We start from the raw sequence: 16305 nt of genomic DNA on the forward strand, positions 1-16305 counted from the left end.
AGAATTTAAAAAATGTCTTGTCACTAGGGTGACATAATTCCTCAATTAAAATTATATCAAATGTAATGAAAGTGAAGGTCACAGTTTAAGGAGAAGGTAAATGCACCTTGATGAAGTTTGGTCTGAAGAAAATCCAGAGAACAGTTCTTAAGATATCTTGCTGATGACTTTAACACGCAGGTTAACACTCTGAAATCTTCAAAGCGTCACAGTGACCTTGAAAAGTTCACAAAGTTAAAAATTTACAGGGCCCTGTGCCACTAAACTTTATTCAAAGAATGTCCTGCCATCAGAGAGTTTCAGGAATCTTGGCGTCATCATCAATTCCAACATGTCCATGGATTGACACATCACATTCATCAGGAAAGCCTGCTACTGCAACATCCGCAATATCAGCAAAGTCTGCCACTACCTCAATACTGACACCTGTAAACTTCTGATGCTCTGTCTTGTCACTTCTAAACTTGACCACTGTAATTCACTATACGCCAACCTCTCCACTAAGTCACTCCAGAGACTACAAAAAATCCAAAATTCCGCTGCCAGATGTACCCACACTCATCATGATGACCATATCACACCAGTGCTAATCTCTATGCTGGCTCCCCATCTCTGCAAGAATTTCCTTCAAAACACTTACTCGGACTCTTGACTGCCTCTACAACGGTAAGTTTACCACCTATCTTAAACAAACCATCTCCATGTATGTACTCCAGTCAAGCCTCCAATTCCCCTCTGATTATTCAACAAACACATTTTCTGTCTGTTTACTTCTCTCATCATTTTCTCCTTTGCAGACTCTCAACACTGATCAGTCACTTTTTCCTAATAACAAATTACTGCAAACACAGTTAACTGTTGCTAAAGCCACAAACTCAAAGGCACAACTTGTGTGAAGACAAATTCAATATATATGGATTTGAAATAAGATACAGTAAGTAACTGGGAAAAGAAGGCCCAGTCCTTTATATCATCAGTTTAATTTGTTACTGTACATTATACATTTTTTCAGTTTTACTGACATGTCAACAAATTACCTTTCCTTTCTTATGCACCCATGGCACTTATCACTGGAAATCCTGTAGATTTCACAAGTAAGCTGTTTTAACCATTTCTTTTTGAGCATAAAAAGATATGAATGGTGGTCACTAAACCAGTTTATCAGTTCTCTGCACCCTTCTGACTACTGACCTGTTGTATTAATAACTGGGTACCAGTTGAGCTTAAAGATATGGGGATGACAAATCATTTAAATTAACAGAAAATATAACACATGAAATTTACATGGGAATTAGTGATGACACTGCTCTGAGCACAAGGTGTATGTTGATGAACTTTTTATCTGCAAGTGCTATGGTCTCAGCTTCTGTTCCATTTTCTGATGTATCTGAAAACATGAAAGCTTAGTGTCACAGATAACCAATATATACTGAAAGGCAAAAGAAACATCATTATATTTATTATGTTTATGCATCAAATATACATCAGAAGTCAAGTTTGAGGAAAACATGAATCATGGTTGTATACTCTTTTCTGCTGTTTCCAATAGAGTATATTTTGAGATTGAGTTAGGAAATGTTTTTGTTTGTGCACAAACACAACACTGAAATCGAAATGCACTTGCATATTGCATACGTTCAGACATAAATTGCCTGCTTGAATGGCAAGTGTTCACTTGTTTTCTGAACACAGCAGCTATGGCTGGGTTAATAAGTGATCAACATCTGGATGTCTAGACGCTGCTTAAGGTGCTCAAGTCATAGCTAATGACTTCATTTACAGTGTATGAATGACAGAGAGTCTTAAACAGTGATACAATGCCACCAACAGTACTGATGACTGTCCATGTAATGGTCGACCCCGCGTAACAACGTCACCAGGACCGTCATATCATCCTTCATGACCTTGCCATAGCTGCTGTGTTCAGTTATATGAGCACAATTTCATCTGCCTTTAAGTATATCTTGTAAACAATTTAACCAGTAAACAAACATGACCAATAATATATAGCTGCTTTAAATGACATATTTAAGTTGATGAACATCACCTACATGATTACAGTATGTGTGTCTGCACCATATTGATCTCTTCAACATTAAACAAGAATTATCAGAAGATGACACCTCCCCCTCCCCCTCCCCCAACAGTTTCCATAGAAACCAGGAAAATAATAAATCACAAAAACATGTCAATAGCAAAAGGCACCACTTCACCTTCTGACTGATATATTTATCAAGTTTTGAAGAAAAATATTGAATGTTTTATGAGATCTGGTCTGGAAACGAAACACAACTCTCTGTCTAACTTTTTCAGACTATGTCCAAAACATTTCCATGGAAACCGAGAAAATAATAAATGACAAAAACCTGCAAATAGCAAAAGGCACCACTATAGGTTCAGATTGATATATCTACCAAGTTTTGTAGAAAAATATTTAACGGTTTTTGAGTTCAGCTCCGGAAACAAAGCCCATCCCTCCATTTTGAGATGATCAATCAGAACAAGTCATCAGAAGATGACATATCCCCCCACCACCCACATATTTGAAAAGACAAATCATCTGACGGTTACTTATTGTGTTTTTAGATTAAGTCTGAATTGTTTCAATGGAATTCATGAAAAATGTAAATGCTATATATCTCTAATCAGAAAAAGTCATCGTTTCAAGATCTCTCTCATATATCTGCCAAGATCTTTTGAAAGATATGAAACGGTTTTCAAGTTGTGCTCCGGAAATGAAGCACAACGTGTTCTCGGAACTGAGAAAATAATACACCATAAAAACCTGTAAATAGCAAAAGGCACCACTTTGGGGTCTGCAACACATATCTACCAAGTTTAACGGACAGATATTAAGAAGTTTTTAAGTTTTTGAGAACAAACCTCTCACTTCTGAGAGTAAGTCCAAAACGTTTCCATGGAAAAGGATAAAATAATACATCACATAAATCCTGTAAGTAGCAAAAGGCACCACTTTAGGTTCTGATTGATATATCTACCATGTTTTGCAGAAAAATATTGAACGTTTTTTAAGTTCTGCTCCGGAAATGAAGCACATCCCTCCATTTTGAGACTACGTCTGAAACGTTTAAATGGAAACTGAGAAAATAATAAATCACGAAAAAACCTGTAAATAGCAAAAGGCAACACTCTGGGGTCTGCCACACATATCTACCAAGTTTTGCAGAAAAATATTGAACGGTTTTTGAGTTCTGCTCCAGAAATGAAGCCCACCCCACCATCAGACTAACACCAAAATGTGCCATGGAAAAACAAAAAAAAATAAAAATGCCAAAACTCCGTCAATAGCAAAAGGCATAACTATAGGTTGTGATCATCATCATCAGAGATCAAAATATTGAACGGTTTATGAGTTATGCTCCGGAAACAAATTGATTACTGATGGACAGACAGACAGACAGACAGACAGACAGACAGACAGACAGACAGACGAGACAAGACATCAACTATAAAATAAAAATGCCCAAACTGTGTAAATAGCAAAAGGCACAAGTATAGGTTGAGATTATTATATCTATCATGTTAAAAATATTGAACAGTTTCTAATTATGTGCCGGAAACAAAATGATTACAGACGGTCAGACGGAGACGGACGGATGGATATACAGACAGAAAGACATCAACTATATCCCCCCGGCATTGCATGACGGATAAAAATGATAAAAAGTCTGCAAATGGCAAAAGGCACCTCCTCACAGCTCTGCCAGGTTTTGCTAACAGATATTAAGAAGTTTTCAAGCCATGCTCCAGAAACGAACCCCATCTCTCCCTAAGTTCGAGCAGTTTCCATGCAAACTGCTCCAGAAATGAAACCCATCTCCCTATCAGACCAAAACGTTCCATGGAAAGACAAAAAAAAAAAAAATACCAAAAATCTGTAAATAGCAAAATGCACAACCATAGGCTCAGATTATTATATCTATCAATTTTGATCTAAACACAATAAACGGTTTTTGAGATATGCCCCGGAAACAAAATGATTACGGACAGATGGACAGACAGACAGATGAGGCTTTTGACTATATTCCCCCAGTATGTAAAGATAAAAATGTGTAAATAGCAAATAAGAAACTACTTTAGGTTATGTTTGATATATCTACCAAGTTTTGTATAAAGATATTAAACAGTTTTTGAGTTTTGCTCCGGAAACGAAGGCCCCCTCTCCATTTTGAGACTAAGTCCAAATAATATTTTTGGAAACCGAGAAAAATAAAAATGACAAAAGTCTGTAAAGAGAAAAAGTTTGAAGGATTGAAGTTTTTCGGTTTTCAGGGTTACCATAGCAACAACATTTGAAATCCAAATATCTTGATTTTTACTGCAACATTACACACAGTCACAGTATTTTGGTGGATACACATGCGGACAGACGGTAGAATATCTGTCACCAAATCTAACCTGTGCATATGATACAGTGGGTCTGGGAAAAGCAGAAACACTAACGTTTTTCAGCCTAGATTCAATAACAAAAGCATCTTTGCTTGCAAAAATATTGTTTTTTCCTTCTAACAAATTGGTGAAATGACACTGACCCCATGACCATGGTGACCCTAACGAAAAAGAAAGTTTTTCGTGGTATGCTGTCAAGTTCCGGGGTCATGTACTCGAAAAATGAAAAATTAAAGATTTGTTCATGTTTTTGATCATTTATTGCTCTGCTGTATTTTATACCAGCCCTGCAAAGACTACCATTGGACACAATCACTTGCAAAAAAATAAATCGGATTCCCACCAAGGTGTAGATATTCCATATTAAAATGTTAAGGCTCTAGGCATAATACCAAAGGGCAGATGATTAATTGTTTCAAAAGGACTTGAAACACTGTACCAGTCACAATAAACAATACTTGCAATCAAAACCCCAAAGTTTTGACAGATTAAGAAAAGCGTCATCAGAAGATAACATATCCCCCAGGCTCCCAAATATCTGAAAGGACAAATCATCTGACAGTTACCTGAAGATTTTTTAGACTAATCCTTTCCATGGAAATCATGAAAAACAGTTGTAACAATCTAAAAATTGGGCCCTTCAGAATTCCCTAGTCCAAACCTGCTATAGTATATACTTCTATGGACATGCATGCAAAATTTGGTTAAAAGTTACCAAATACTTTTCGAGATACTGACTTTCAAGTGAGCATGGTGAAGGTCAGGAAGGTTAAAATGTCCAACGTTTTGTCAAAATTAACTAATAATTAATCTATTGAAGTCATTAAGAGTGTTCCCAATCCCGTTTTGCTAAAGTGCAAGTACCTACTGAGATGCTTGTCTGCGAAACAATTTATAGTGAATCTTCTTTGATAATAATTTGCTTTTTGTGAGGTATGCTTGTTGGGCCTGTTGCCTCCCTTGTTCCATGAATTTTATTTTCTTGTCTTCACTGCAGACAGTGTTTTTATGCGATTTGGTTTGAATCTCTTGCTTCGTTTTGTGCTCTTTCTTAAGTTCAAAGAACACGAAAAGAAACTCCTCCTCTGAAATTGTGGAAATATGGCCTTCCATCGTGATGAGCTTCGCTTTAGCTAGAACTCTAATTTCGTCATGTTTTATCGCTTTGCGTTGCAATCTGCTAGACACGTACTTGAGCGCCAATCCCGCAAAACCTTGTCATTCTGGCCACTATTTTGATGCCCAGTACCACAGGAACAGCAACAATGGTGGACAACAATCCCAAGTCTGCCGAGCTTAATCCTATCCCGGTCATCATTAGGATGGTATCGACACTGTCCATGTAATTGACAGCCCTGTGATATTCTTATGCAACGCTCTCCGTGCATCGTGATCTTCTTCATTCTGTTGTCTGATTATTGTTGCCAATGAATCTCGTCTACAGTTTCCAGTGTAGCAGTATAAGTAATGGTTGCACGAGACCACTTCAAACAAAAAAGTATGTAATATCAATAACATAGATATAGACCCCCTTTCAAAAACACCAAAACCAAAATGACACAACCCGTCTCCCTTCACACAAGCCCACAGCAGACAGACGTCTGTGCTGTGGGCTGGCATATTAACTAGACTAAACAAATGCCTAAATGTGAACTGATCAATACTGTCTGGCTGAGGAGACACAGTGCGTGGTCGCGTAGGCTGAGAGCTGGTGACAATCAATTAGAGAAATGATTAACATAAGGTATGGACCCTGCAATGTGCCTACGATACGTGAATTAAGAATGAAGGAGAGGGAGCTTGGTATGAGTACATGGGGTACTCTCGTATGAGGAAGTCTGAATTGCTAACTTATTAGGGATAAGATATCAAAAACCTCCTACTGTGAAAGATTTAAAAACACAAGTGCGTGACCAGGGATTGTGGGGTTATTTACATATGAGGAAGTCTGAGCTCTTTGAATTACTTGATGAACAAGTCCCTATAGAATTACAATTCACACCCACTGAGTGTGCTATAGGAAAATATTTGAGAGGGTGGAAGTTCAAAGAAACATAGACGAAGATATAAGGCAATTGGTATTTGTTAAAGTGAATGAAGAACTGAATGATTTACAAGGTATTAAATTTCAACTCACATTAAAGATGACACTAGAGAAACAACATGGAAATGAAACAATTGACTGGACCATTGTTTACTTCAGAGGTAAACAGGAAGTCACAACACAACCAGATACTATCAACTCTTCTATTGACAGGTGATTTGAAAAAATTCAAGAAACACTAGAATGTTACACTAATAGGGAGTCTGGTTGGGTGGTTGATAATGTCAATACGATCTATCTGTATATAGCAAAATATGAACCATTGACTGGTGGATCGTACTTACACCTGCCTCAGCATTTTAAGAACAAACAAGCTATGGTTAATGTTGTGATGATTGTATGAGGATAGCAATAACATCTGCTAAATTTCCAGCTCAAATACATTCTGACAGACTTTCCAGTTATCCGGAAGATGATGGGATCAATTGGGAAGGTCTAGATAAACCAACACCTATCTCTCAGAGTAAAAATGTAATAGTGCACAGGATAAGTCCTTTATTGTATAAAGATGGTCATAAAACAATCAATATATTTATGATACAACAAGGTGAAAAATATCACTACACGTGGATTAAGTATTTCAGCCGACTGTTGTATGATCAATCGAAACATGGGGGAAAGAAACACTTCTATGAAAGGTGCCTTCACAGGTTTTCTAGAGCCGATCTGCTCGATTCACACAGGGATGATTGTCGAGGTATAGGGGAGACAACCATAAGGGTAGATATGCCAACTGAAAACATCAATATCTTGAAATTTATCAACCACAAAAATCAGATGCTAGTACCATACATTATCTACACCGACTTCGAAGTTATTATTAAACCAATTGATACGGTGGCTCCATCCCCTAATCAAAGTTACACTCAGAAAAATCAAGAACACGAGGCGTGTGGGTTCGGATATGTGTTTGGTCGTTGTGATGGCCAAACTAGCCCTCCCATTATTTATAGAGGCCCAGACGCAGTTGAAAAATTTCTAAATTGTTTACAACACGAGGAAGGAGAGATCAGGAAATCGTGTGGCTCACATCAAAAGCACACATTGTCATGTATGCTGTAAACCTCTGAATGGTGATTCAGTGGGAGACCACTGCTACGTACAGAGGTGCGGCACACAATGAGTGTAACTTGAAGCTACGGATCAACGCCAAGCTTATTCACCACCATATTCCGGTGGTGTTTCCCACTTTACGAGGGTATGATTCACACTTGATTATGCAGGCTATTTCAGAGGTAGAAGGCAACATATCCTGTATCCCAAACAATATGGAGAGATATCTATCCTTTTCGCTAAATGGGTTGAGATTCATAGATAGTGTTCAGTTTCTGTTGTCGTCTCTAGACAGTTTGGTAAAGACAAATAACCCAGACAACTTGGCTATAACTAATCGATGCACAGAAGAGAAATTTAGAGCCTTGCTGCTACGTAAGGGTATTTACCCATATGAATATGTGGACGACTGGTCTAGGTTTAATGAGACAGAGTTACCTCCCATTGATTGCTTCTACAGCAAGCTGTCAGACGCGTCAGTCTCTTAAGATGATTACAAACACGCTAAAAATGTATGGGAACAACCAGGCTGTAAGAACCTACAGTCCATTTGATTCCATTTGAGACCAATGAATTGCTCACTAACACAAAATATAATAATTGCAACAAAACCAAATTTTGCACAGACATATGAAATCGACAGACCAACTCTGATGATGTGTCTCATAATTTGGGAAACCCGAAAAAAAAAAGTTGTTCAATCCTCCCAATGCAGGCTAAAGGTTAACGATCATCATTTTCTTGTCATCTTTTGCTATTTTGTACGAGGGGGGGCCTCTTGCTGGTACAACAGCCAGGTGGGCAAGGTGCATGTGTGAAATTGACATGTGATTTGCAAACCAGACATTCTTGATTGCAGTACCTGAAACAATGAGATTATCACACGACACTAAGTCAATTATTTGTAAAGTATTTAACTTTTTTAAAAACAAAAAAAACAAACTTGCTTTGGCTAAGTGTCATTTACGAACCGCATGTGCTGTTGTGATGAAGGAAGGGAAGTTAAAAACTATCTTGAAAAACTGTACCGATTCAACCTGCATGGACACATAGACTGAAGGGACCGTCTCAAAACCCACACCATGTGAGAAAGTCGATTCATTTCAACAACAGCTGGTTCGAAGTGCCATTAAGTCTCTATATAAACAAAATATCAGTTAAGGAAGTTGCTTCACAAATTTGATTTCCGTTACAAAAAAGTAGTCTCACAAAATAGACGTGCACTGTGCGAGAGGTCTGATATTGTTCAACTAAGAAAACAGTACTTACACACAATTTGAAAGAAACATACAGAGGGTTACAAGCCTGTACATTTGGACGAAACATGGGTAAATGCTTCCCACAGGGACACAATGGTTCGTTAGCTCCTCTTCAGAGTCCTGTGCCAGAAAATTACCACTTGGCAAGGGAGAGCGACTGATTGTGCTCCATGCTGGTTGCAAGAGTCGGGGATTCCTACCTGGCTGCTCCCTAGTCTTCAAGGCAAAATCTAAAGACAACCGAGACTATCATACCGAAATGAATGGGATGGTTTTCTTAGAATGGGTACAAAATCAATTGGTACCAGCACTGCCCCCCAAAAGTCTGATTGTCATGGATAACGCTCCATATCATGGCGTTCAAGTACTTATCGTAGGCAATATCGTATCCAGACAAAGCAACCAAACCTGTTCTGTAAGACGTCAAGTCAAATAAAACCAAACCTGTCTTTAAGCTTGATGAGTACCTTACAGAACATGGCCATTCAGTTTCAGTTGTGGTATCATGAAATTGGATGTTGGCAGGCAAAATGTAACATTCAAACTTCGGGATGTACAGACGATTGTTCAACAGTCAATAGACATTATCACGCAAGAAACATGGCAAAAGTGCATTGAGAAAGTTGAGAATGAAATAGAAAGACACTATTATTAAACTTAATTGACCGGTCTATGTCAGCGTGAGCATTCTAGACTTTTCTAAACACCTGATGTATGACTCCTACTATAACGAGCTAAAGAAACAATATGGTGACAGGTGTGATGTGTTGTACATGGATACTGACTCCCGGCTGATGGAGATTCAAACTGTGGACGTGTACGAGGATATGAAAACCAATATACACCTGTACAACACCAGTGAATACCCGAGAGACCACCCCATGCACAGCCAAGCCAACAAAAAGAAACTAGGAAACATGAAAGACGAATGTGCAGGCACACCAGTGGCTGAATACCTGGGGTTCAGACCTAAGATGTATTCTATCAAGAAAGCAGACAACACTGAAATAAGAAAGGCTAAGGGTGTGAAAAAGAATGTGGCGAAACGATATACCAAGCATCCCCTTTACAAACAGGCTCTATTCGAGAAAAACCCTTCCAACACCAGATGTACATAGTCCATAGTGATCGGCATAAGATACTTGGATTGACATTAAACAAGACATCTCTATCACCGCTAGACACAAAACACTGGATAGCCCCAGATGGTGTCAATACATACGTTTATGGCCACTGTGGATGTTCCCACCACACCCTTAAGTAAATGGTAACAGCTGTCCGCAGGACGCCCCACTAAATATTAAAGTAATAGAAATATAATGGAGAAAATGTACTTCAGCTCGCGGGGGATACTGGAAAGGGGCAGATGCTATTAAAAATTAGCACGGGTTTCGGAAGAAAAAGCCAAAGCCTGGTTACAAAAACAAGCTACATGGCCAGTATACTTACCTGCACCAAGATATATACCCAGGAGAACATTTGGTATTCATATCCCTTGTGCTAGCCAAACACAATGTCGAGATAAGACATGGTACGGCTGGTGAACACAGAAGTCAATATATAGTTGAAAGATTCAATAGCTCCTTAGCCAAACATTTGTTTGCACACCAATATTCACATGACTTAGCAGGGGGTGCTGCGGACAGACGACTGCATATCCCCCCTCCAAATACTGAATGGGTACTACGAATTCCTCGTGTGATTGATTTTATGAATCACAAAGTAAGTAGACTACTCGTTAAGAGACCTGTTGACGCAATCCATATGAAGTCTGTTGTATCTCTGGCTGGAGCACCTTGTTGTAAAATAGAAAAAATGTTTCCACATTGCACGATTGTTATATTTATATCAACCAGGTGAATACGAGGGCGACACCCGTAAACGTGCTACAGATCCTGTCCGGTCTATGAAAACATATAATGTCGATCAAGTGGATATAAACAGCCTGGGAGCCTATCCTGTACTTCCTTGTAAATGGTCCACGTAGAGGATTCGTACATGGGGAACTATAAATCATACCTTGATCTTAAACAAGCGTTTAACTTCTTTGTTGTAGTCCTTTTTCTTTTCTTAAAGGTCAATTGCAACGTAAAACACAACTTTGCAGATTATGGTACCTTTCGGTATGCACTTACCGAAACAAATCATAAAAAATGCCAGTTCAACCTATAAAGTTGAAAAAAAAAACGCGATGAAAAAAAAGCCCGCGAAATCGGAGTTCAAACGTTTCACTAAATTCCCCCCAGCGCTGGGGGGAAAACTGGTTTCAACAGCTGTGCTGCATTGCGTCCATAACGCATGCGCAGTGAATAGGTTCGCGGAGCTTGAAACAGTATGCATGCCCAGCGTCTGAGGTCGTGAGCAGTAGTCTAATCTTGGTTGTGTACACAAACAAGTAAATAATGTACTGATTACGTAAAACAACTTGTTGATTGTGGTAATCAGTCTCTGTCACAGAGAAAGCTCAGTGTCTGGTTTATTCACACCAATATGTCTGTCTGCCTGTCTGCTAAAGACAACATGCAATACACAGCTTCAATCACTGACCACGTGCAATTTGAACTTAACACCTATCAGACTATACGACATAAAGAAAATAAGTTGATTTATGACTCGTGCACCCGAGTCCCGTCTCTGCCACATTATGTAATTAGGCACGTGTGATACACATGACATGTTTTCTATGTCTACAAACTACATTCATTTTTTTTGGATGACTGGATCTGACGGAAACTGGTGTAAACACTTGTCAGTTTCAAGTCCTGCTTTGTACTTGGACGAGATTCCAGCCACGCAGTAGTTTACCATCTCTACTGACATGATTTTTTACTGGATCGAGCGCAAATTCAGAGAACATGTATTTTCTAAACCCAACATCTCTATATACATTCTTCATGGATAACGACTTCTTCTAGTGTATATGATTTTTTTGACAACAGTATATGAATCCGTGCTGAAACGACGCATCAAGTACAATAAATGAAGTTGTTATCCATAAAGAATCTTACTTTCTTGTGACTGGATATACTTCTAAAATTCCCATCAAACAGATCATCTTTCTGTACACACAATGAACCGTCAGCACATCAGCAAATGAATCAGCCAATCGGAAGCCGTCGTTACACTTGAGTGCATATCCTCCCGCTATGACTGCGTTCGGTCTCCCGAGGGCTTCGTTTCGAGGGAAGTAAGCCCAAGTACAAAATATTGCACTTCTGAATCGCGATTGTACGCTTATAATTGTGTTTATTTGTTTTTTTAAAAGCAGCAATGTATATTATATGTCATGAATAAGTGATAAATGTGATTTAATTATGTTTGATTTTTTGGTTGCATGTGACCTTTAAATAAGCTGAAACCGCTTTTTATCTGCACCATGGCCTTTACATAAACGATAATGACCTTTAACCCCCCTACCACACACTGAACATGTGTAGTTGATACTATCTTTACGGTTCATTTTCTATATAAGTACCATAAGTACACTACTACCGATAAACCAAGTATGATGAAGATCAATTCACAATCTTTCTGACAGTCTGAAGGAGAGTAATACTGAGACATCGTTGGTTCATTCAATGGTTCCAGTTGTTTACCCGTTAATACGTAGCATTCTTTCATAGCTTTGTCGACGTCTGTGAAAGTTCTAACAGCATGATTTTCGCTTTGGAGTTGATTATTGATATAATCTAGTCTCCTCAAAATTCTCTCAGCGTATTCAGCCAGTGTGGCTTGAAGCTTTTCTATAGCTATATTGTGTCGTTTATGTTCTTCCTCTATCTCAGCCTCGTTTGACTCTCTCAATTGAGAAAACAGGAAATTACTCCCGGAAAATGCTAGTGCATTCACAAGAGCCCCACCGACCATCATTGCTACCGTAGCCATGTTATATACATTACTTTAAAATATCTTCAGGTATAATACCTTGCTTTACCAAGACATCCTTGGTGGCCATCGCCATACCAATGTTCACAGTAAGCATAAACATATCTTGCATGTCAAAGTTGAGTTTTATAGTCGGTTGTTTTATGATCATTTTAGTCACCCGAGCATACCCTACTGCTAACCCGGAAACCACCAATGTGTGGCATGCATCGTTAACGAATGTTTTCCCCTCAGACATAATATATAATAATAGAGATATAATTTTAATTATAACATAATATGAGATTCGATGATCGGGTGACTTGCAGTTGGCTGTCTACCACCAAGGTCCACAACTGTCTGTTTGAGGTGACTTGCTGTCAGCTGTCCACAGGACATAATGAAACAGCAGCAGTGGCTACTACACCACCTACGACTCTCCACATGTAATTGTTATGTTTATTATTGTGCCTTTGCAAGGCATTTCTTCTACCAGCCTCAACTCTTTTTTGGTTCTTCTTCTTGGTTACTTGCATCCATCTGGCTGTCCATCATATGGCTCTTCACTGAGCGGTCCACAGGACCTTCAATCTTTTATAATATTATTGTTATTTTATTAAATTTACATGATAATCGCTGCCGTCATCAGGGCCAGATACATACCATATTTGTGGTATAAAGCACAACTTATATACTCAAGGCATTATCGATAAACAGGTCCTTCTCTAAGTCCTCCCACAAACAGAGACGATGTTCAGGTGGGATTGGTAAAAGGTGCGGCGCTATGCTGGTGTAAATCTGGGTAATAGTAGAACATATGACTTTTGTCATCTCGACCCCGAGTTGTGCCTCGTATCTAGTGTATAATTTATTGATTTCCTGAATTTTGTCAGCAGTGATGTTGTTGCCTAAATACTGCTTTCCCTTACCACCCACAACTAGCGTTATCAGTCTATCACGCTGCTTGTTGTCTGTTTTTTCCTCTGCGACTAACATCTGCTCTAGTAATTCATCATTTTATAAAATGGTACTCTAGTTTTTATTTTTAAAAAATAATATCCAATATATGCTAAATACATACAGATAAAGGTTAGATTACACACGACTAGAACTTCAAAAACAGTCATTTTACTAACATTTACTAAACTATTACTAAAATTTACTTGGTCATTACTAAAATTTACTAGGTCATTACTAAAATTTACTAGGTCATTACTAAGATATTACTAAAATTTACTAACATTTACTAAAACAATACTAACATTTACTAGGCCATTACTAATATTTTATTAAAATAAAAGCCGACTGCAATGTTACCACAGGCCACCGCCAGGTCACCGCAGGACTCCCCAATCCACTGGCTGATCTGTTTTCAACACAAGCTTGGTGTGTTTACTTTCAGCGAGCTGTTTCTTCGCCTGTTCCCGCTCTGATTTACTCATGTCATTCTCTCTCACATTCCTCGAACTAATCCCAGTCCCTGCAGTGAAATAAGTCTTTCAAGTCATTCAACACCAAGTTGAATTTCTGCGTCAGCACCCAGATACTGTGATTTGTGTGTCGGCCAGAGAAGGCTAAATACAATAGCATGTCTCTCTTTTTTGTTATCTCCTACAGTAGCGCTACAGTCATCCAGGATAAACAACGTCAGTTTCCCTTTAAATTGGTTGTGAAACAATGTTAAATACTCTTGTAGACGTGTCCCGAAGTCGAAGCTGTGTACGTCCGGGTCCGTCATTATCCAAGCTCTTTCCTTGTAAGTCTTGTTCATGTTTATAGTAGGGCACAATATAACGATTTTTTCAAATACTTCCTTATAATATCCCTCAAACAAATCCAGCACAAAAACTGTCTTCCCACAAAATGTCTGTCCACATATTATAGCGCAGTGTGGACTATGGGGGAGACCCCCATACACCTAGTAGACTTCAGGCCCCTATAGTTATCGGGGGTGTGGGGGGACCCCCCCACTAATACATGACTTGCATCAATCTCCCATTGTCTATGTTAAGTTGCGCATCCATAATTACATATAAATACAATTTCAATTTCCCAGGTCTTTGAGCCTTCTTCGTTATTTGAATGGTGATACACTCGCTTCTATTTTTGATGCAGTGACCACTACCGTGTAGACTGTTATCATCGGTTGATCTCATATCCAACCATAACATGTATTTTCTGTTTAAGTAATCACCAATATTCACAGAAGTATAGATCCAAGTCACTGACGATGTTGTCGACTATTGAGTTTCGTTTTATCCCCGGTAGTTTCATTATTTCTTGCCACTGCTGGTGCACTCTCATTCCATGGCTAAATAACTGATTAGGCACTCCCTCTATGGTCACTCTGGGTTGAAAAATTTCTCACTGTCTCTCTCGAATTGGACGTAAACCTCCATGAGTAGTATATACAATGGGGGTTTTAAAACACTTTCAAGAAAAGTCTCTACAAAGCCTTATTTACTACATAAGGCTTTGGTTGGGTCCTTAGCTCTTGCTACTATTACCCCTACTACTTAACGTGTGTTGGAGGTAACACTGTGCCGTACGGTACGATCAATAATTCTTCTCTTACAAACCCCCTACCCGGCCCATCCCTCAAGTAGTATAAGTTAGGTTCGTCGGCTTTCATATCCACTTTATCTATGTTGTAAGTTTTGACTGACCATATAGGATCGGTGGCCCGCTTACGGCTATCACCCTTGTGTTCCCCCGGCTGGTATAGATACCTCACTAGGGCCCTATCTGGTATCTGTTTCTCCTTCCCACGCAATGGAGCGGCCGACTCTGCAACTATTGATTTTAGTTTGATAGCGTCTGCCGGTTTCTTACCGGTGAGACGGGTGACTTCATGGTTGATTGCCGACACCACCTTGGGTAACCTCGTGACCCATTCAGTCGATCGTTTTCCAGGGGTGGCCATCTCCCTAGCATACTGATGGCCGAACAAGCGCTCAGCCAAAGTCCTATTAAATCTCTCAACTATGGCTTGGCTGCGATGGGCTCCGGCCGTGCCACGCCTGACCTTTGTATCGTGTTTGGCTAGCAGTTGTGACACGGCACCCATGAACTCCCGTCCGGGGTCAACTTGCAGCTCTGTGGGCCACGTCAGCGGACTGCGTTTGTATATGCGTTCGAATCCTCTGGCTACCTGGGCCGAATCTTTCGTGGTCAAGGGTTCGGCTTCCTTGTAACGACTGGCTACGTCCACTACGGTTAAGGCATACTTGTACCTCTTGTCGTGGGGTAGGAACAGTAGGTCTGCCTGGTGAACGCTATTAGGTATGTTAATACCGAACCTCCTTCTAGGCACGTAGCGTGGTGCCGGCAAATAGATCTGCCACAGGGCTTGTTTTTCAAGCCACGCTTTGGCTTCCTCCGGGGGTACTCGCGCTATTTTAGCTAGCTTATCTACTGCGCTAGCTCCTTTCCAGTACCCACGCGGGCTGTAGTAAATAGCCTCAAATTTTCTCATGTCCATACGCGTATGTGTTTATCCCATCAATAGCTATCCAACGTTTCGTGTCCATAGGCGATAGGGACGTCTTGTTTATAGTCAGTCCGTATATCTTATGTCCATCACTTCTAAGTGTGTTCATTTTATGCCTAAAGGTA

General features: G+C 39.5%; 1 protein-coding gene across 1 annotated transcript in view; it reads right to left on the bottom strand.

Moving 5' to 3' along the window:
* The window catches only part of LOC137283500 (RNA polymerase I-specific transcription initiation factor RRN3-like), a 302356-nt gene that overhangs the window by 184336 nt on the left and 101715 nt on the right, over positions 1-16305 (bottom strand). Inside the window, exon 6 of the mRNA XM_067815033.1 lies at positions 1285-1387. Within this exon, the coding sequence (XP_067671134.1) occupies positions 1285-1387 (103 nt within the window). The remainder of the gene's footprint in view (positions 1-1284; positions 1388-16305) is intronic.

This window comes from Haliotis asinina, chromosome 5 (genome assembly GCF_037392515.1).
Source record: "Haliotis asinina isolate JCU_RB_2024 chromosome 5, JCU_Hal_asi_v2, whole genome shotgun sequence".
Classification (NCBI taxonomy): Eukaryota; Metazoa; Mollusca; class Gastropoda; order Lepetellida; family Haliotidae; genus Haliotis; species Haliotis asinina.